General features: G+C 34.5%; 1 protein-coding gene across 3 annotated transcripts in view; it reads left to right on the top strand.

The window, feature by feature from the left end:
* LOC110031969 overlaps positions 1-11,651 on the top strand; it is a 12,818-nt gene extending 1,167 nt beyond the window's left edge. Inside the window, exons 2-4 of one of the 3 annotated variants that reach the window (XM_020735433.1) lie at positions 8,957-10,530; positions 11,327-11,449; positions 11,608-11,651. In XM_020735433.1, coding sequence (XP_020591092.1) covers positions 8,989-10,530; positions 11,327-11,407 — 1,623 coding nt within the window. In that variant the 5' untranslated portion in view covers positions 8,957-8,988 and the 3' untranslated portion in view covers positions 11,408-11,449; positions 11,608-11,651. The remainder of the gene's footprint in view (positions 1-8,956; positions 10,531-11,326; positions 11,450-11,607) is intronic. The other 2 variants (XM_020735434.1, XM_020735435.1) reach the window with 2 other exon arrangements.
* The last annotated feature ends 9,954 nt before the right edge of the window (positions 11,652-21,605 follow it).

The raw sequence follows: 21,605 nt of genomic DNA, 5'->3' as shown, positions 1-21,605 counted from the left end.
CCAACTGATGGCCAAAATGACCATGCCTTGTATATATTTTTTTTTCTCAAGAAAATTTGAGGAGTGGACCTGTAGTGGGAGTCAAATTGGCAGTTTTCAGATTCACCTTTTAGAATACTCATTTGAAAATGTTGATAACATAACTTTTACTCAATCAATATACTTCTATCTAATAACCGACAATAAAGACATGACTAGTACGACATCATTGAAGGCATTCCCATTTACCAGTCTCCGTTATGGGCATGACCTTAGAATAAGATGTTATGAAGGTTGTAATCACGTTTACTTCTCCCGATTAGACTTGTTTGAGATAGCTGTATTGAGATTATTCTACTATTGCTCTTCCAAGAATGGTTGATACCGCGCCAACAGATGGATTGCTTGGGCCAAAAATGGCTTATTGTCTGCCTCTTCATGGGCACCTTTCTTGCTCCTTTTTTTGTGTTCAGTCACAATTAATCCACTTGATTTTTTTTATTTGACCAGTCTCTCAAATGTCGACAATTCTGTGTCATGCATGTGATCTCTATGAACCACACAATATTTTGCAGTTTCTCTAAGATATGCTCCCACTCTTATGGGTGTTGAATTCTCGAATATATATTTATCATATGGTCTAGCTCAAGTACCCCACTTATCGTGGGGTAATCATCGGGTGTTGATGGAGGAGAGTCTTCCGCTCGTCCCTTTGGATAGACTTTTGCTCGTCCCGTCAAATGCTCTCTCATTGTGGCATAGCCTGACAGAGATTTGTGTTTCCTTGTTATGGATGACGATCTTTAGTGTTTGCTCAAGTGTTCAAGTCCTTCACTGGCAGTATGTGTGGTTATGAAAAATGTGTCCTTTCTATTTTTTAATTTTTGGATCAAATTTTATTGTCGCCTAGACCTTGTTGGAAGGTCCGCCTTGTTGTAGTGTCTCCTAGCACATAGGTAACTTGTGGTAGAGCACGTGCTGCATTGCTGTATTAGTCAATGCCAATATGAGTGTTGAAAAGTTCCAATAACTCTACCAACTTATATGGGTGTTGCAGGTTGAGGACATTCTTGAATGTTCCATCTCACAAGGCTTGCATGAGTCGACTTGGGACACTATAAGTTTTAAATTATTGACTTGCAGCATCTCTCTTCAAAATCCCACAATCAAGTTCTTGAAGGACTCCACCAACTCTTGTCTTATTTTTAGAAGAGATTGTTCGTTCATTAGTGGCTTTTGGGCACTAATAGTCTTGAGCACATATATCCTCTTGAAATTAGCCAAAAAGCGATGGATGCTAGCAGGAGATGTGATAATCACAAAAGAGGTATTTGTTAAAGTTGGTGAAAAAACACTGTTGATATCAAATAACAAGATGTTCGACTCAAAGTAGTCCACTTGCTTGTTTATGCTCATTTTTCCTTTGTATGAATCTTTATGTGGTATCTTAAACTTCACTGGGGTTTGGCTTTTGCTATCTTCTTGTAAGATACATTTGTCAACTTGGGCCTCTACCTTTTGACTCGCCTTGGTGGGGAATGAACTCCTCATTATTGTCGGGGTAGTAAGTCTTGTCCAAACCAGATGTAAAGGTTTGTGCTTTAGCTCTTGAGAGATGCCCTTGTATAATTGAATTCAAAGAGCCTTTTGGTGTCTTTACCCTAGGGAATGCTCTAGGAACCCGCTCTGAAGTTCCATGTATCATTCTCGTGTTTCTTTCTTTTATCTCTGTAATCCATTCATTCGCAAAAAAACTCTTAATTTTTCACGTTCAGGGATTTTTCTTTGTTAAGTTGCTCTTATTCTCTTAGTGCTTGGTTTCTAGTTCTTGTGATCAGTTTGCGTTTATCAGCTTGAAAGGATCTTAGTTCCGCATCTGTTCATATAAGTACTTGAATCTTACTTATGAGACTCAAAGGACCTTAGAAAAGCCTCGAGTAAAGAGAAAGAAGAAATGGAAGAAGGAAAGAAATTTCGAAGGATTTTATTTTCATGCTAGAAGCTAACAATGTTATCTTATGTCTAGGGGTGTCAATTCAAGTTCATGGGTCAGGTTAGTGTTTGACCTGAAATGGTTTCGACCCAAATATTAAATGGGTCGGGAAGTCTAATTCAAACCCGACTCACTTCAAACCGACTTACTCGAGCTGACCCGCATAACTTATTTAATAGATGCATAATAGTTATTTGGGTCATATTCTAGTTAATTTAGAGTCAATTTTGGATCAAATTCGAGTTGTCGAGTCATATTCAGGTCAATTTTTAGTTGATTGGTCAGTTTTGTGTTAATTTTGGGTTGGCGGGTAATCTAGAACCTCATATCAAAAAAATTAAATGTGTTGGGTTTTAGACTTGAGCTTGATTTGAAAATTTATTGGATCAACTTGAACTGAAGATTTTTCAAGTTGGGTTTAAGTCGAGTTGACGTGTCAGGTCAATTTTTGACACCTCTATCTGCGCCCTTTATAAATAATGACCCTTTGACTGATATTTGTATGATTTTTTTTAGCGCTACAAGAGAAACAATACTTCAATGTAATAATATAAATAAATAAATAAATACATAAAGGGCACAAATAGGGAATGAAGAACACAATATATAGGACAGGGGTAGAAGAGATCCTTTCCTTGGCTTGAACCACGACCTGATACTAAGGATGACCTCGTTTCCAAAAAATATGCTGGTATATGAATGAGCTTGATTTGAAAATTTATTGGATCAACTTGAACTGAAGATTTTTCAAGTTGGGTTTAAGTCGAGTTGACGTGTCAGGTCAATTTTTGACACCTGTATCTGCGCCCTTTATAAATAATGACCCTTTGACTGATATTTATATGATTTTTTTTAGCGCTACAAGAGAAACTATACTTCAATGTAATAATATAAATAAATAAATAAAGGGCACAAATAGGGAATGAAGAAGACAATATATAGGACAGGGGTAGAAGAGATCCTTTCCTTGGCTTGAACCACGACCTGATACTAAGGATGACCTCGTTTCCAAAAAATATGCTGGTATATGAATGTTATAAACATGTGGATTTAGCTATCAGAATTTTAGGAAGTAGACATGGACCATTGCTTTTGCGAATACTTCACAAATTTAACCAATTGAATATGTGGAGTCATTGTCTAACTAGATGGATTTTTTCTATGCTTTAGGTGAGCACCTTTTGAGCTGGGACGAGAGTAACTTTGAGAACAGTGTACAGTGATTCCTGGTGAATTAATCTGGTATTCTTGGTTTTACTCTGAAGTGTATATTTGTGCATAAGTCAAAATTTTTTTTATAGTATTGGTGTATAATATAATAGGTGTAACTATTATTTTAGATAGAGATGATTTATGTTCTTATAAATGGGGATATTCTTCACTTGTTTCATTTTTGTATTTTCATGAAGCATGTGTTCAAAAAATTGGCACGAAGAGATTTTTCTTGGATTTTGAAGGAAGTTTGACCTTGACCCAGCCTTCCTCGTTCATCCCTTTATTTTCTGCAGCTCATGTCCGATCATGCCTGCATACCAATTGCTTATGTGCAACTTGCATTCCACTCGCTCTTAGCTTTCCATAGTTTTGCTTCTGGCATCTGCTTCCTGCATTTGCTTTGTACACTCCTCATGCCAGCATGTCACCATGCTTCATGTATTTCTCAGCTATGCTCGCATTCCTAGTACTTGTGTTTGTATATCTTTCTCATGACTGGTTCTGCTTGCTGACATGCTTTCTCTTTTACAACATAGTTTCGTTCTCTTAGGCCTTATTGGAAGGAGTTTTTTTAGTGCTTTCCATTTTGCAGAAAGTTAGAAAGTCATTTTATTTTTTTCTGTAATACTTTCATAAAGCGCTTTTAAAGAAATCCATTTCTTTCATAAGTTTGCTATTTATCTTTAGCTTTAGGCTTCTTTTGGCTGAGCTTCTGTTTGTGCAAAAGTTTGTTTTGAAGTTATTTATTGAGAGTCTGTGCTTTAAAGCTATTGGGAAACAATCTGATTTTTTTAAAAAGGGCTTTTATAAAAGTATTAAAATCAAACAAAAAATAAATGATTTCTAACTTTTTTGTAAAATGAAAAGCACTAAAAAATCTCATTTGAATGAGGCCCTAGAGCATCTTTTCAAAAAACGCATTTTGGACAAACCTTTGTAAAGAACTGAAGCTCTGCCAAATGAAGCCTTAGAGCATGACATCTTTATAAATTTTCCACTCACATTCTTCTCCTCATCATTTCAAAAAAAATATCATGGTACCCCTTTTTCGATTAATCAATGATCATTTCTACGCATCAATACCAATATAAGATTCAATTGTATCAACTATCCCCTACATTCAGTTATCACGACAAATTTTGTGCCCTTCATCTCTCTCCTCCAAGTAGTGATGGCACCATGAAGTTCTTCAAGTGACTAGCATCTTATTGCGTTGTTCTTACCCAATTACTTAGAAATCTACAACCATCTATTGACTTAGTTATATGTTTCTTGATTTAGTCAAAAGATAGATAGTTTTCATTGATCCACATATTTTCATGAAGTAGTGTTTCACAAGTGAATGCTCTATACTTTAACATATATTCTTTCAATCAAAATGACATCACAATTAAGAGTATTGTATTGCACTTAGAGGGAAACAAAACGAGTTATTTCATTATAAAACCTTCACCATTGATCTGACTATTTGGCAAAATCACATTGAATGTTTATTTGTCTCCAGTTTTATACTCGTCATGAATCCTTCTTTATAAGGTGTATTATCTCAATTGATGGCAAACTCTATGGTTCCTAACATTGTTATTGCTCTCTCTCAGGTTATTCAAATCATAGAACTGCCTACTATCGACCAATCTATTTTGGTTGCTTACTCCTAGAGTGGTTGCGGGACTTGTAGCTGGTGGTCATTCTAATGGCTGTTTATCACACGCTCTCATTGCAGCCACACTAGCTATCCTCTAGAATGCTGTTGGGAGAACTTTAGTTATCTTTCCATTGTTCAACATACTTCTACAACCAATCTAAAATTATTTACTTCTTTTGTTGCCCCATCATTGAGATCAGTTTCTCTCAATGAAGCTTTGTGAATCCTTCAATAATGGCAGCAACTCATGATTTCTCTTCCTCTAGATCCATTGCAGGCATGCAATTGTCTTTACCGGTAACCACAAACTCTTTATTTTTATTAACACTACTTGTTTTTTTCCTTTTTGTTTGCAGTTGATGGTTCCCATTCCACTATCTATGGAAAAGCATTGTGAATCCCTTTTGAATTGTTTCTCTCTTAGATATTTATGTGTCTTGTACATTCATGGCCTATAAAGACTCATTTTTATTACGCAATCTTCTTTCTATCTCTCATTATGCCTTTTATGATGTAAGCTCAAAGAAGTTGATTGGTGGAGGTTTTGAAGCTAGTGGAGTATACTACCAAATGACAAATGTTTTTTGTTCCCTCTTCTTCATAGGTATTCCTTTCACTAACAATATTGGTGGAGGTTTTGAGATTGTCTTTTTTTCATCATCTTTGCTCATATTCGATTGTCATCCTACAAGTTTGGTAAACATCATCGTTTGTCCTTTCTATCTTGGATAGCTAGTTATCTTTCTCTTTCCTTTGATTTAGTTCACCTAAACATTTAAGTTCCTAATACTATCTTTACTCATAGAGGATTATTCTACTTTATCACATTCATTGATGATTTTTTGGATGTTACTTTGCTTTACTTATTCAAATATTTGCTTATAGATTACTCATGTATTTCAAAATTTCTATAAAAAAATATAGCATCAATTTTCCATCTTAATCAAACTTTATTCATTAATAATACTTTCAAATTCATCCAATCTTAGTTTCACACTTTCTGGTTTGCTAATGGTATTATTCATCAGAGTTCATACCTTCTACACATCTTAACATAATGGTTTTGTTGAGTGTAAAGGCCACCACTTTCTTGATGTTATGAGGATTTTAATGCTTCATATGAATGTCCGTTGTCAATTTTGGGGAAATGTTACTTTGACAAAATACAATCCCTTCTATTCTCGACAACATCTCATCCATCTCCACTCTTTATGAAGGTCAAGTTGTTTCCCCCATTTAATAAATATTTTTTATTTTTATTTATTTTGTTTTTACATTGCGTTTGCTTGACACTCATCTTGTGTTATTCGATGTATTTTTTTAATATTCTCACACCTCAAAAAGGTTTTCGATGCTACGATCCCATTTTTATAAGGCCACACTTTTATTTTATTCTTCATACACTTTTGAGTCATCCTCAGTGACCGTTCCTCTATTTTTGTAAGCTCCTCTATCTCCCTCCACGACAAAACCTTCCACCAGATTTTTAGCTTCAATTGCACATTCACCTGTTGATTAGCATTCTTATCTACTTTTACCAATCTTTTTAATGAAAGATTAAAGACGATGTCTTATTGATCCCATTCACTCATATATGTCATTTGATAATTTATCAACTTTATTCCATATATTTGCTTTGTTATTATTATATGCATATTTTCTCAGGACTTACCAAAATGTCCATAGAATCTGGAAACACACTTAAAATGGTTTTTCTTCTCTTTCATATTTCACAGGATTTGATTGTTTATTCTTCCTATGGTCAAACCATTGTTCGTCGTTCATACTGATGTCTTGATCAGTCTCTGCAAAGCTTGATTTCTTGCTAGAGGATTTACCTTGGTATATAAGATATACTATTTTTACACCACGTCCCTAGTTGTCTGAATTAACTCCATCAATATTTTGTGGCCATCATTCAATAATGGATTATGTTATAAATGGATGTGAGTATTGTCTTCATTAATAGTGATCTATAAGAGGCATTTTATATGCAGTAACCTTTAGCGCATGTTGATTGGAGGAAGATTTTTATTTGCCTATTTATTAAGGCTATTTATGAACTTTAATTCGATCTGCAAACTTGGTTTGATAAAAATTGTAGTCTTAATTGAGATTAGTCTTTATATTAGTCTTATTTGAAACCCCAAACATTGCTGGCTGTTGCTCAACCCACACCTTCGTCTGCTTTGGTTCGTGCACGTCAGTGGGCTCACGTCGATTGTCTTCCATACTCAATGCTCAGCTCGTACACACTTCACGTCACTAGATCGACTTCTGTATTCTCTGATTGCTCATCTCTGCACATTATTGCTTGTCTCCCTCACACGAACTCAGCATGACACCCTACTCAAAATCAAATTGCTCGCCACTTATTACCCATTTGTATGTTCACATCTCGCTAACCTCTCTTCGTCTCCTAATTGATGGGATCGTCTTGTCGGTCATGTCGAATCGATGTAGTCAATTCAAATTAGTCTATAATTATTATTATAAGTCTGTCAAATCGATGAAGTCAATTTGAATTAGTTTATTATTATTATTTTGGTTATTACAATCTGATCACCAAAAAGTTAATAAACAAATTGTGGCTAATTAATGCTGAAGCTGAATAGAAAGCTACAACTCACTTTGCGTGTGAAAATATGTGAATAAAAATTCTTCTATAACCTTTACTTAGCCTATTACACTATATTGTGATAAATATATTGCAGTTCCTATTACACTATATTGTGATAATTATATTGCAGTTCCTATTACACTATATTGTGATAATTATATTGCAGTTCCTATTACACTATATTGTGATAATTATATTGCAGTTAAATTGCCAATAATTTTATCTATTTATGAACGAACTAAATATGTTGAAGTTGTTCGTCATTTCATAGAAATGTGATTTCATAGAACTTGTTAATTTAGTTTCTTGTTCAGAATGAATAGGGGATATCGATATCAAAGTTGTGGTCACCTTCTTGTTTTCTTCTTAACTCTCGTGCATGCCGACACAAGTCCAAATATTTAGTCCATAAGATATTAAATGGGTTTCCCTCTAATATACACATCCAAAACAATTTAACAATTGGTCTGAAAATCAAGATTATGAGGTTAAACATACTTTGACACAAATGGAGGGATATGCGTATGTCTTACGAAATCTATATATTCAACGGCTATTGCTCATTTTTCCTTTTTCGAATGTGTGCGAGTCCATTTTCTCTACTCAATGGCTTCCATTCAGAATATGCTTCCACCTTTTAACTTGTTTTTTCAAGTTTGGCACAACTAATAGTGTAGCTACCTTTTGCTGGGTGTTTCTTGCATAATTCTTTTATATTTTCATACCTTACAATTCATCAAAGTTGAATCGAGTTTTTTTAAATTTGTTTTTCTTTGACAAAAAAGATCGTAGGTCCTCCAGATTTTCTGGGAACATTACTCCGGTAAACCCCAAACCTGTTAAGCGGCACGTTACGTAGAGATATCGATCCTTATTCTCAATGTCGCTGCGCCTGCGTGTTACCATGTGGACAAGACTACATGCTTTGCACAAAAGAAATACATGGCTTAAGACAGTCAATGAGGCTACTCTTCAAGTTCATACTTTCAAAGATACTCATAAGACAAAGATGGCAACCTAAGTTAACTGTATTCATCAGAAGGAAGCTTTCATAGATAGGAAAGTGCATTTTCAGAAAAAAGATGTATTGCGGCATATATAAATTTTTTATGTGAAATTTGACAATGATCTCCTAGACAGAAGATTATAAGCTGTTGATCTCCCGAGTTTTATGAAACTTTGATAGCCTAGAATTGATAATAAGGCAGCCCTGTAAGATACAGAAGGATAAGAAGGAGATATTATATAGTAGCTCCTAATGTTTTGTAGGAATACGTGTTTGATTAGTTTGTTATGCTTATTATAAATTTGAATTCTCTTCTGCAAAATGCGTTTGGCGAAAAAAGACATGATTGCCCTTCTTGTACAGAATTAAGCTTCCTGATTAATGCCCCCCTTAACCATTGTTTATCAGATTATTTGATGAGATGTTAAATATTTGATCTTGTTGCTACCTTCTAAGCCCTTTTTTTTGAAAAAAAAAACCTGTTTTCGTGATTTCCAGGCTTTGTCACTTGGCTTTGTGAGTGTTTCTGCATGTCTTATGTGGATAAAGCCATGTCTGGTCGAAGCCCATCCCCAAATATAAAAATTCCCGAAATAACTTGCCCCAGTGGAGCCATGTCTGTCACTTCTTCCATTGAACCGACTCCCTTGCCAGCAGTACAAGGTGAGAATTTACATGGGCCTGTTGCCATTCTTTGGGACATCGAAAACTGTCCAGTTCCCAGCGATGTTAGACCTGAAGATGTTGCTGGCAACATTCGTCTGGCATTGAGAGCACACCCTTTGATCAAAGGAGCTGTGACAATGTTTTCCGCATACGGGGACTTCAATTCCTTTCCTCGTAGGCTAAGAGAGGGATGCCAAAGGACTGGCGTTAAGCTTGTCGATGTGCCAAATGGTAGAAAAGATGCTGCTCACAAGGCTATTTTGGTTGATACATTCCTACTTGCCCTCGACAATCATCCACCTTCTTCAATTATGTTGATCTCCGGGGATGTGGATTTCGCTCCTGCTTTGCATATACTGGGACAACGTGGTTACATGGTGATTCTTGTCATCCCTTCTAAAGTTTTTGTCTCATCCGCTTTGTGCAGTGCTGGCAGGTACGTATGGGACTGGTCGTGCATTGCCCATGGAGAAGGTTTTGTCTCTTCGAGAACTGGTTTAACGCGGGGATCCGAGCTTTCCGGCTATCTTATGGGTAACAATTTTGATGACTGCCATGATGTTCAGATTGAAGAAGAAGCCATTGTTTATAAAGGAAGTTACAATTCCAGTAACACTAGGGACCTGTCTGTGGTATCCCAGACGTCCTCTGAATACAATATTAATTATTCAATGCCTGCAGCATTCCTTTCCTCCTCAAAGTTTCAAGGCCAACCTTCTAGAATGAATGAAGCTTCTTCAAGGGATCAGAGCTGCAGGGCACAAGCCAGTTGGGTACAGCCAGGTGATATTCAAGGCTTAAAGGGCCAGCTAGTGAAGCTGCTAGAGACCTCTGGCGGAAGTTTGCCCCTCGTTAGAGTTCCATCGGAGTATCTTAGGAGCTACGGAAGGCCGCTCTACATGTCGGAGTACGGAGTATTCAAGCTGGTGCATCTTGTGGAAAAGATGGCTGATACCTTGAGCTTGGTGGGAAGGGGACATAAAAAGTTTCTCTGCCTTCGCAGCTCAGATAGATATGTTAAGAAGTTTGATAACATACCTATAATTTTGAAGAGAAATAAGAATGATAAAGGCGTAGTAGGGGAATCTTCCGATATTGGTATCAGCCCTAATACAGGAAGCTCTTCGGATGACTCATCGGACGAGGAAAGGAATGCTGATGCTGGGTGTGAGTATGATGGCCTTCTTGAAGGTTTCAGGCGCGAAATACAAGAGATTCTTGTATGCTACTCTTGTCCGGTCCCCTTAGATTGCTTTGAAGTTCTGTATCAACAGCGCTACAAAAAAATTGTTGATTATCAGAAGTTTGGATCTGAAGGGCTGGAGGAACTGGTTGAGAAGGTAAGGGATGTAGTGAAATTGTGTGAAGATCAATGGAGTAAGAAGAAATTCCTCATCTCCAGCATTGTAAGTGGGTAGACTGTTTTATTTGTGGTTTTATAAGTTTCTCATAATTTTTACCATCCCTTGTGTTGAATGGGTTCTTTTTATTGAGTTCACAGCTATGACAGAAATGACAGCTTTTTTCTACTGTTCATATGGTCTGTGGTGGCTTGGGAGTGACTTGTAACCTTTCTTGATGTCAGCACGTAGTTTGTGAAATAAAATTTTACCTAATAACATAGATGTGGTGGCAAGCTTTCATAACATTTCTCATCATCTTTCTTTAAAATTGGATGTGTAGGGTTAATTTAGCTTGGGTTAAGCAAGCTTTTATTTTAAGGTGCATTCGTGGCAGCTTTTTCGCCGCTTTGTTTTTCAGACCATCACCACATTTTTTTATTTTGTTATAATTTTCTTGCTGCTTTTGAAAATTTGATAAGCAGCAGCTTTTTACAACTAGATCACCTCGAGTATAATAAATGTAAGAAAACTATTATGATTTAAAAAAAAGATCTCCACATCAACTTCTTAAAATTCTATTTTTAACGATAACAATTTTACAGCTTTTTTTACTATCAGCTACAGCTGAAATTTCTTGCAATCTGCCCCAACTAGATACAATTTTTTTAGGTTGTTTAACTTGCTTTAATACTAGAGGGTTAATGATAATATTAACTTTGGTTAGTGACCATGTTAAGTTTAAAGCTGCAAGCAAAAGATGAAAAGTCATTGAAACGTTTAAGAAATACTTCAACCTCTTCACATGCCCTTCTAAACTTTGGTTGTATATATGAAAATAACTGAAGTCGTTTTATGTAAGAAGCAGATCTCATCTAACCCATCAGCTATTGAGAAAGATCAAAGATTTGAAGAAAATAAAACAAAAAACAGACATCCATGACTGCAGAGAATTTCTCAACATTCAAGAGGCACTAAAGCCATGGTAGGCTCTTATTTCCCTGCAAATTTTGTTTCATGGAGCCTCAGCATCTTTTATTTCCCTAGAAGATGACAGACACACTAGTTTTTACTCCCTAACTTTTATGTTGAGCTCTTCAATATCATCACTCAAGACATCCAAAGCTTTCCTTTTGCTTGCAGGTTTGAAGGGACTGCCAAATGTAGCTTAGATGACAGATTGAGAACCAGAACAGAAGAATTAAATCAATGAAATCTGTGAGTGCTTCTTTTCTTTCTGCTCTTTGATCTATAGTGTTGAAAGCTATTTTCAACTTTTATTCTGTGAAGCAGGCCCTCACCAATTTCTTTTCTTATTCATAGAATAAGAAAACTATTACTCTAAAACACATCTATCTCAGCTTTTTAAACTGCCATTGATGAAGCTTTCACACCGTCTGTTAAGATTAGCCCTTTCATTTTATGTGCTGCCCTAGGTTTTCAGATTATCATAACCCTTAATGAGTTGCTTGATAGATATCATATATCTGTGAATGTCTAAGGGGCTATTTAGTTTGATGTTTTTGAAAACATATAAATTTAAGGGATGTAGAGTAATTGAAATACATACATTTTAGAAATGTGAGTTTTGTTGGATGCAAATCAAATGAATTGAACTTTTCTTCTTGTTATGGTAACTGTCGAATGCATTAAAATACTGTTATAGCAGTGGCAGACAAGAAATATGAGCAGTCATAATGCTGGATTTGGAAATCGACTGATTTGGACAATTTTTATATGAAGGAACATGAGAGTTTTGACGTATGTTAAATTCCTCAAAACTAAACTTCACATTTTCATTGCATTAAACCAAATGCTGAAAATGTTAGAATGCAGGAAAAATGAAAACACTTGTCAACACTTTGAACCAAAACATTCCTTAACCAATTTATTTAGATTGATTGTTCAAGTACAAAGATTTAAGATGAAATGACATATTTACCTTTGTTAAGTCCTTGTCTATTTGAACTGCCATTATGTGCTCGGTTGATCGGCTCACCTACCAGTTTAGGCATGGCTGTAGCTTGTAAGAATGGTTTTCTGATGGCATCAAAGGGTAGGATGAGTAATAGAGCTGGGAGTATTCATTTTGGAAATTATTAAAAAAAAAAAAGAAGAAATTGTGAATTTCACCCTAGTGTTTGTTTTATTAATGCTTTTTTTTTGGGGTAAATTCATAGCTGGTATTTCTGGGTAGGTCATATGGGCGTTAATAATAAAAGTCAGATAATAATAAAAGTCAGATAAATGAAGTCTATTTTTAAGTTAGAAACTATTTTTAAGTTAGAAATCATGGGAAATTGAAAGTTTTATCCCGCAAATGGGATTCAAAACCCCTCCTTACAAGAACCAAAAACTTAAATTTTTTTTTCCATTTCTGATACAGTTTGATTTTCTTTTTCTTCCAAATTCCTATCTTTTTTTAATATGGAAGACTTTCTGTAATTTTAAAAACTAGCCTTTAAGCCATAATGATACTAATGAAATACCCTAATGGATTCAGATTTTATCCAATAATTCTCATATAAAATCATAAATTTATCTCTTTAAAATAAGTAATGCTATTGTAAAAACTAATTGATGTAAATATTAATTTAAATTCAATGTACAATCTAGAAAAAGGAAATCTCAAACTTTACTACTCTGAATGGGCTAGCTTCCAAAGTTCATCTCCCTCAAAACCAGCTCTTTAAGAACATCTGTAATTAAAATGTGTATTAATTCGTACTCCTCCTGTCTGAATAGTAAAATATAAGCACGTTTATGGCCAGTTTTTGCTGCTATTGGTAAGCAATATGACATTAAGGTTTGGCAAATTAATGGATTAAAGGTGAGTATTATATTTTTTAAATTTATATTCTTATTTTCTTATTCAGCTGTAGTATAGCTGAAGTTTGAAGTTAATTAAGCTTATCTATTAGCTTCCACACCTGTTTAGTTTTAATGATTTAAACATAGTCTTATTACTAATAATAAATGTATTCACAGTTTTTTAAATTGATCATAATCAAATTGGTATTATTTTTAATGTTTTGTGTAATGAAAATTAATATTTTAAATTCAATCCATTTTGAATTTTTTTCAATATTTTTATTATTAATTTTTTGTTTAAAAATAAATTAAAATTTAAAATGTTCATATAGTGTTTTTAATATTTGTAATCAAATATTAATAAAATTAAAATAAAAAATTTAATTGACCTATCTAATTCTTTGTTCAGTATTTTGATTATATATATACTTCTATTAATGTGATCATATGTATCTATTAATATGATAACTTTTGAAGTAAATATAACAAATGAAAACTGATATAATAGCCTAGAATAGGTTATAAAAATAAATAATTGATTAAAATATCATCAAATAAATAATTTATAGAGCTGTTTATTAAACATCAAATGTGTATGTTCATGAACAGAAATGAATAAGTTGATAAATATTTGAGTTTTAGTTTATATGCTTATTTTTAAAAAATTATTCAATTATGTTCAATGATCGAAAGAGATAAGCATAAGTGAGCTTTAAATAAAAGAGGATCTTATATTATATATTCAAACTTTTTGAAAACCTAAAAAATCGTTCAAACCTATTATTTAAGTTTTAATTTATACGCTTGCTTTAAAATTTGTTCAAAACTCGGTTGGAATATGAAATTCTATTTTCAGTTTGAATCGTATTTGAACATAATTTAAACTTGATTTGTCGAATCTACAGTTTGACAAAATAATGTTGCTAGGATAGTGATGCATTCACGAGCTGTTTGGAGGTTGTGATTAGGGGTGTAAACAAACCGAACACGAACAAACAGAGCATGTGTTCGTGTTCGGTTCGTTTAAAATTTAGTTTGTTTGAAATAAGCTCGTGTTCAAAATTGTTCATGAAGTCACTGTTCGTGTTCGTTTCTTAACGAACGAGCCGAACACGAGCCGTTCGCAAACAACGAACTTTTTTTAACCGCGCTAAGGAGGATTGATGCTATATTAGTATATTACTAATATAGTATATTAATATATTATTATTATTATTTTATTATATATTATAATTTATAAAATTTAATTTTTCTAAATATCATAAATTTTTTATATATAATTATTTTAAATTTTTTTATATTTCGAACAATAACGATTCAAACACGAACGAACGAATCACTATTCGTGTTTGATTCGTTTAACTAACCAAACAAAAAAATTTGTTCACGTTCGTCTCGTTTACTTATCGAACGAATCGAACATGAACTCATCGACGAACTGAACACGAACTGTTCGCGAACAATGAGGTTTTTTGACAGCCTTAGTTGTGATGCAATTCTTACATTTTGTAGTGCATTCTTATTATAAATTTATATCATATAATTCCTTTTTCATGTTTTTCCAAATATTGACAGTAACAATTGTTGCATGCTGTTAAAGAATTCCATATATTTCATAAGATTTAAGGTACTCTGGTTGCTATACAAACTGTTGTAAAGCTTGTATGTTGCTTCTTTGATGAAGGAGAACGATATATTTCATAAGCACATGTTTTTTTTTCTTGCAAACTTGTTGTAGAAACTGTCAGCTTAAAAGGTTTGATTATATTGTAAGTTCAATTTTTACTTATTTTTTATTAAATTTTATCTATATATAAATCTTGAACTCGTTTATTAGAAATGAAATGGGAAGATCTAGTTCAATTTTCTAAGTTTATGCTCTGAATTCTAACTGTTCCTGATCCTTAGGAAAATTTAAGAGAAGCTTTGTTTGTTAGGCTTAATTAATAACTTCTGAGGTAATGACTTCATTCAGTCTTTGAATAAATACACATTCTTGCTGGCAAAAAATCTAAGCTTTTTGTTGACTTGTCCACCTAAAGATAACACAATCCTACTCTCATCAACCAAAAGTGTCATTTTCAATTTTTGTCAAGGATCCAATTTGCAGAGTCTGTATGAAAGGATCTTGTGCATGGCGTGGGTCAGAATCTATGCTGAGTTATTATTCTCTTATGAAACAAAAACTACCAGGCACTGATTGCTTATGAACATATTCTTCATTTTGCAGCAAAATGCTGCATTCAAAACTCCATATAAAAACAAAGAGTTCGAGTAAGGCACTCTCAGAAGTGACTAGCTCAACAACGCAAAGGGCTCGAGCTCAATGTGCAGAGGTGAAAACTCCATTTCTTCAATCAGCAAGACTGGCACTCACTAAGATAGCACTCTATATGCACTTGCCAAACTTTTTTGATCATTATAGCTCCATATTTGCAATGACTATATCAAACATTTATTTTTTCACAATAAAATGCCTTGTTCTGCTAAAGAAAGCTTATAAATATGAAATTAAACGTTAACTGTTTTTTTAGAATATTTTAATTCAAATTTAATTGGAATAAAATTAGAACATTTGAAAAGATTGTTGGCATTGACTTATTTTGTCAATGAATGCATGAAAGTTGGTTGAATTGTTATTGAATTAGTCTGTCTAGATCTTTCACTCCTATTATGTGCGAAGTGTAGAAGTAAACAAACGGGAGGGGGTGGTCAATATTGTTCGTCACTTTCTCAACCAAATAGCTGCGATATCTTGAAACGCTTGTACGTGCATGCAAAATTTTAATTTTACGAGTTAGGCATTTTGTATTTTCCAGTGCTCTCTTCTGCCTATTGGAGTACATAAAATTGCAAAGTTACCGCCAATTTCATCCCCAATTTTGCCATTGACGAGATACCTGCTTACAACGTGCGCATCGCTCCACGCATCATTAGCCAACTATTCTCATATGAGCCTTTTCCACCATTAGTATTGCAGCATGAGGTTGCTCCCTCCTACAGGAACATCTTTATGTAAAACAATGTCTGAAGCTAGGTTAAGGAGGAGGGAAGAAGAGCTTGTAGGGAGAAAGAATCGAAGAATGTAAAAGTGTGTGAAGTACTCTGGGTAGCTTTGATTTTAATTTATGCTTTAGTATAGTCTTTTATTACTTGGTATCAGATCAACAGTTTCACAACAACTGGTTCATGGACTCTCCAAGCTCAACTACAATTAGATTAAATTAACCTTCAACAATGTTGATAAACAGGATGAAAGAAATCAACATACCAGCTCCTCTGAAATTCTTGATGTAACTTATTAAGACTGTATCTACATCACCCCAACAATTCAACAATTATCAGACATGGAAAACACAAATACACAAATTGTTCCTAGCCAATTGAATTGAACATTTTCTTTCAAAAACTACCACCATCCCCTCTTAATTTACACAAACTGAATCTGAAAACACTTAGGAAAATCAAGATATCAAGTTATGGCAACTGATTGACCAGAATCTTACAAAAACATTGTTGGCCTTCTCAATCTCAATTCTACCACTTGTCCTGAATCTTTAACACACCGCTCTCACTGCAACTACCAACTCATCACCCCAATCATGGTTTCTTTACACAGGAGCTACCACACATCTTACTCCTCTCCTTGAAAACTTGCATCTCCCCAGCGCTTATCACGACAATGAACAAGTTATGGTAGGAAATGGTCAAGCAACAGTCATAGTCCACACAGGTTCAACTACGCTTCCATTTTCTACCTGTAAGATCCAACTCTCTTCTCTCTACCATGTACCTCATCTCACTCACAACCTCCTCTATGTTCAGAAACTCGCACAAGACAACAATTGCGTACTTTCGTTTGATGCATCTCATTAGTACATACATGATCAGGCTACACAGAAGATCCTACTGGCAGGCCCAACAAAGCAGGGTTTCTACACACTCAAAGATCTCAACATTTCCATCTCCCAACCCAATTGGCATCATCTACTCGAACACCCTCATTAGTCAGTCCTCACACAAATCTCTTGCATTGCTCTACTTATTAACTTTATAAACAACGAGTCACCTTGTTCTTCATGTGTGCAAAACAAGAGTCAAAGTTTAGTCTTTCCGCATAGTAATACTAATTACAATATTTTAGAACTTATTCACTCTGATCTATGGGGTCTCTTTCTGGTTCCCTCTATTAATGGATACATATACTATATATCTTTTCGATGCCCATTCTCGCTACTGTTGGATCTTTCCAATGCATAGCAAATCAGATACACCACACCATTTTACTCATCTAAATAAATTCATCTACTATCATTTTAATAAAAAAAAAAGAAAAACTTTAGAAGTGATGGTGGTGGTGAATACACTTCACACCATTTTCAAATTTATTTAAAACTCAATGAAATCAGACATCAAATTTTCTGTCTTTATACATCAAAGCAAAATGGCCTTTTCCAAAGGAAACACCGACACATCATAGAGACATCAAGAACACTCTTAAACTCTGCACGCTTACCACCACAATTCTGGTTGGAAGCAGTACTAACAGATGTTTACCTCATTAACACTATTACTTCCACAATAACCAACAATAAATCACCTCATGAATTAATCTACCAATAACTACCACAATATGATCACCTTGAAGCCTTTAACCGTGCTTGCTTTCCATGGCAACAAACCTCAGACACACTAAGTTTGAGCCCAAGGCACAACTTTGTGTTTTTCTCAGTTGCAACCCTCATTACAAGGGATACAAATGTTGGGGCATTCACAAACTATGCCTCATACATTCCAGGCATCTCACATTTATTGAAACACAATTCCTCTATCAGACACTTCAACCTTCCCCACCCTCTCTGGTCACCCTAACAAAATCTCACACCACTCAACAACACTCACCAACACCCTTTCCTTCTCTTCAACCTTCACACAAGCACTCTAACCAACAACATAAATAACCTAACAAAACACCGCTAGCAGTCCCCTAACTTTTCAACCTACTCAACATAAAACACACCTCATGACCACACGTCTCCAGACTCGATCCCTCAAATCTCAGCACATAGTCAATCTACACAACACCATATTCTCCCCAAACCCAACCTCCTACTTAGAGGCCAACAAGTTTCCTCACTGGCTTCAAGCCTTATCACTTGACTTCATGGCCCTTCAACATCAGGGCACCTAGACTTTAGTCTCACCTCCAAAGAATCATACAATCCTCGACATCAAATGGACGTGCTAAACATAGTTTCACTCTAGCGGAATTATCGGCCAACATAAAGCTTTCTTAGTGGCACAAGGATGTTCACAACAGTAAGGCGTTAACTACCACAAGACCTTTAGTCCGATAACAAAGTTGCCCACTGTACATATGCTATTATCATTAGCAACTGCAAATAAATGAGATGTTCAACATCTTTATATGTCAACTACTTTCCTCCATGGAAAATTAGAGGATACGGTCTACATGGCACAACCATCTAGATTCAAAGACTCATGACACGCAGACTTCGTATGTAAGCTTAACAAAACCATTTATGAAGTAAAACAGGCCCCTGACAATGATATTCCACCTTATGCCACTATCTTTATAGTCTGTACTTCACAATGAGCACAATGGATCACTCCTTACTCATCTACACAAAAAATAACATTAAAATATTCGTCATATACGTTGATGACATTCTTATCGTCGGTAATTCACCCACCTTCATAAATAGACTCCTACTCAAACTAAGTAACCAATTTCAAATCAAACAGCTGGGCTCAATCTCACAATTCCTAGGACTTCAAATTCATCACACAATGAATGACTACTTTGTTGAATAAAGCAAATATCTCGACATCCTCCACAACAAAAGCATGGTCGAGTCAAAACCAGTCCTCACACCACTCTCCTCCTCACTAAAACCACAAAATCCACCAACCCTCTTGTTGATGCAAACACCTTTAAACAAACCATTGGCTCCCTACAACATCTAAATGTCACAAGAGCAGACATCACGTGCACCGTAAATTACCTCAGCCAACATATGCACAACTAACAACCACAACGCACCCAACTTCTAATTTGATTGTTGAGATACCTCAATGGCACAAGGAATCATGATATACTTATTATTGTAGGGGACCTAGAACTTCAAGCTTATAAAGACACTGACTAGGCTATAAATCCTGATAATAAATGCTCGGTTAAAAACTTTTACATTTTTCTTGGTTCGAACCTAGTCTCCCGGTCAGCCAAAAAACAACCTACCGTAGCCTGTGCCTCCATAGAAGCAGAATAAAGGGAAATGACTTCAGTCACCACATATATTCTCTGGCTTAGAAAACTACTACATGAAATGCTCTAACAAAAGCTTTCCCCCACTCCTCTCTTAGTAACAACACCTCAGCCATCACCCTAGCACACAACCCAATTTTTCACATAAGGATGAAGCACATAGAGATAGACTATCACTTTACCTTCTTCTAGCGAACGAATTGCTCCATGCATCACTAGCCAACTATTCTTATACAAGCCTTTCCCACCATTCATTAGTATTGTATCACGAGGCTGCTCCCTCCCACAGGAGTACCTCTATATAAAGCAATGTTTGAAGCTAGGTTAAGGAGGAAGTGGGAAGAAGGGTTTGTAGGGAGAAAGAATGGAATAATGTAAAAAGGTGTGGCGAACGTATCTGGGTAGCTACGTTTTACTTTATGCTTTAATAAAGTCTCTTTTTATTGTTTTAAGAGAATGCAATCAACAAGCCTTTGAGATTGTCATCTTCTTCCTCACTATCTAGATCTAGATAAATAAGATATCTAAATAGAAATCTAAATTCAATTCTATATTCATATATATGAAATATGAAAAGAAAATATAAATGAAATTATAATTCAAAATGAAGAAAAAAAGAAGAAGAATGAATATCGACCTTTCCACTAGTAGAGATTTTAAACCATGTAAATAAAAAAATAGATAAAAAAAAAGAGCCGGCTATCAGAATCGAACCGATGACCATCGCATTAAAAGCACAGAAATAGCAGTCCACTCTTCTTTGTTATCTTCGTCGTTAATTCTCTCATCGGGGAACATGAGAATACATAAAAATATAAGTTTAGATGTGAAATATGTAGTAAATATGTGGTTTTGAGTGCTATGTATGTAAAAACCCCATAAGAAAAAAAATCAAGCATGAGCTACTTAAGCTTATGATTATTTAATTCTTCAAAGTTCATTACAAAATAAAGGCTATTGTGTACATATATGTATATTAGCAACACAAAATTATATCCTAATGAGCTTGAGGGTCTAGATGTTAGATATGTAAACATATAAGAATTGTTGTCTGCATGTAAATGTCACTGATTGGATGCGATGGACTAGCTATGTCCAGGCTTGGGACTACAACTATTTACTTATTTGTTTATTTATTTATAATATCAAAATGTTATAAATATAAATATGAAACTTACGGGTGTTGTGTATGTAAAAATATAAGAATTGTGTGGTATTTCTGTAATTCCACCATTTTTTTTATTATGTTTGTCATAATAACAGAAAATCTGGCGTCAATCCTTCGCGAAAAAAAAAACTCAAATAAAACCAATTTCTCGCATAGGTTTATAAAACCAAAAGGTTAAAAATGTAAATATAAAGCTTTAAGTGTTGGAAATGTAAATAAAGAAGAATTATGGGGTACGCAAGTAAAATTTCCCTTATTTGTTTGGGGCATTTAGATACATAACACCCAATTCCAATGTATTTACATATTAACACCTAAATTTTGATTATTACACTTATTGCCCCCAATCGCCTTTTACACTTATACAACCCAAATCTTTCATATCACATAGAAGATACCACCATTTAATTTTCAAGTAAGGTGGCCATATATGTAAACATTGAAGTTTAGGGGTTAGAGCTGTAAATACATAAGAATTGAAGGGTATGCGAAGAAGCAATGGTTCTATGATTTTCTTTTTACAAACCAATTAACAAGGAAATGTGGTCAGAGTAACTCATCATATTTTTAAGTATCAAGAGAAAATAAAAATATGAAGTATTTACAAAAATACCACACAATTCTTATATTTTTATATTCACAAAAATGGCCTTATAAACTTATCTATGAATAGCTGTATTTCACTATTAAAAGTGAAAAAAAAAGTAACTGTTCTTTCCTATTTTAAAATGATATTATTTATTTATATAGCTCGGGATTAAATCAATAATATTATTTTATATAAAATAGAGAACTAAAAGCTCTCTAAGAATCAGATAAATACATTAATATAATTTAATTTTGACATATTTTTCTGCAATTATAATTTTCAAA

This window comes from Phalaenopsis equestris, unplaced genomic scaffold (genome assembly GCF_001263595.1).
Source record: "Phalaenopsis equestris unplaced genomic scaffold, ASM126359v1 Scaffold000873, whole genome shotgun sequence".
NCBI classification, from domain to species: domain Eukaryota; kingdom Viridiplantae; phylum Streptophyta; class Magnoliopsida; order Asparagales; family Orchidaceae; genus Phalaenopsis; species Phalaenopsis equestris.
Note: the sequence above shows the minus strand (reverse complement) of the source record. Positions and strands in the feature narration are given on the sequence as shown.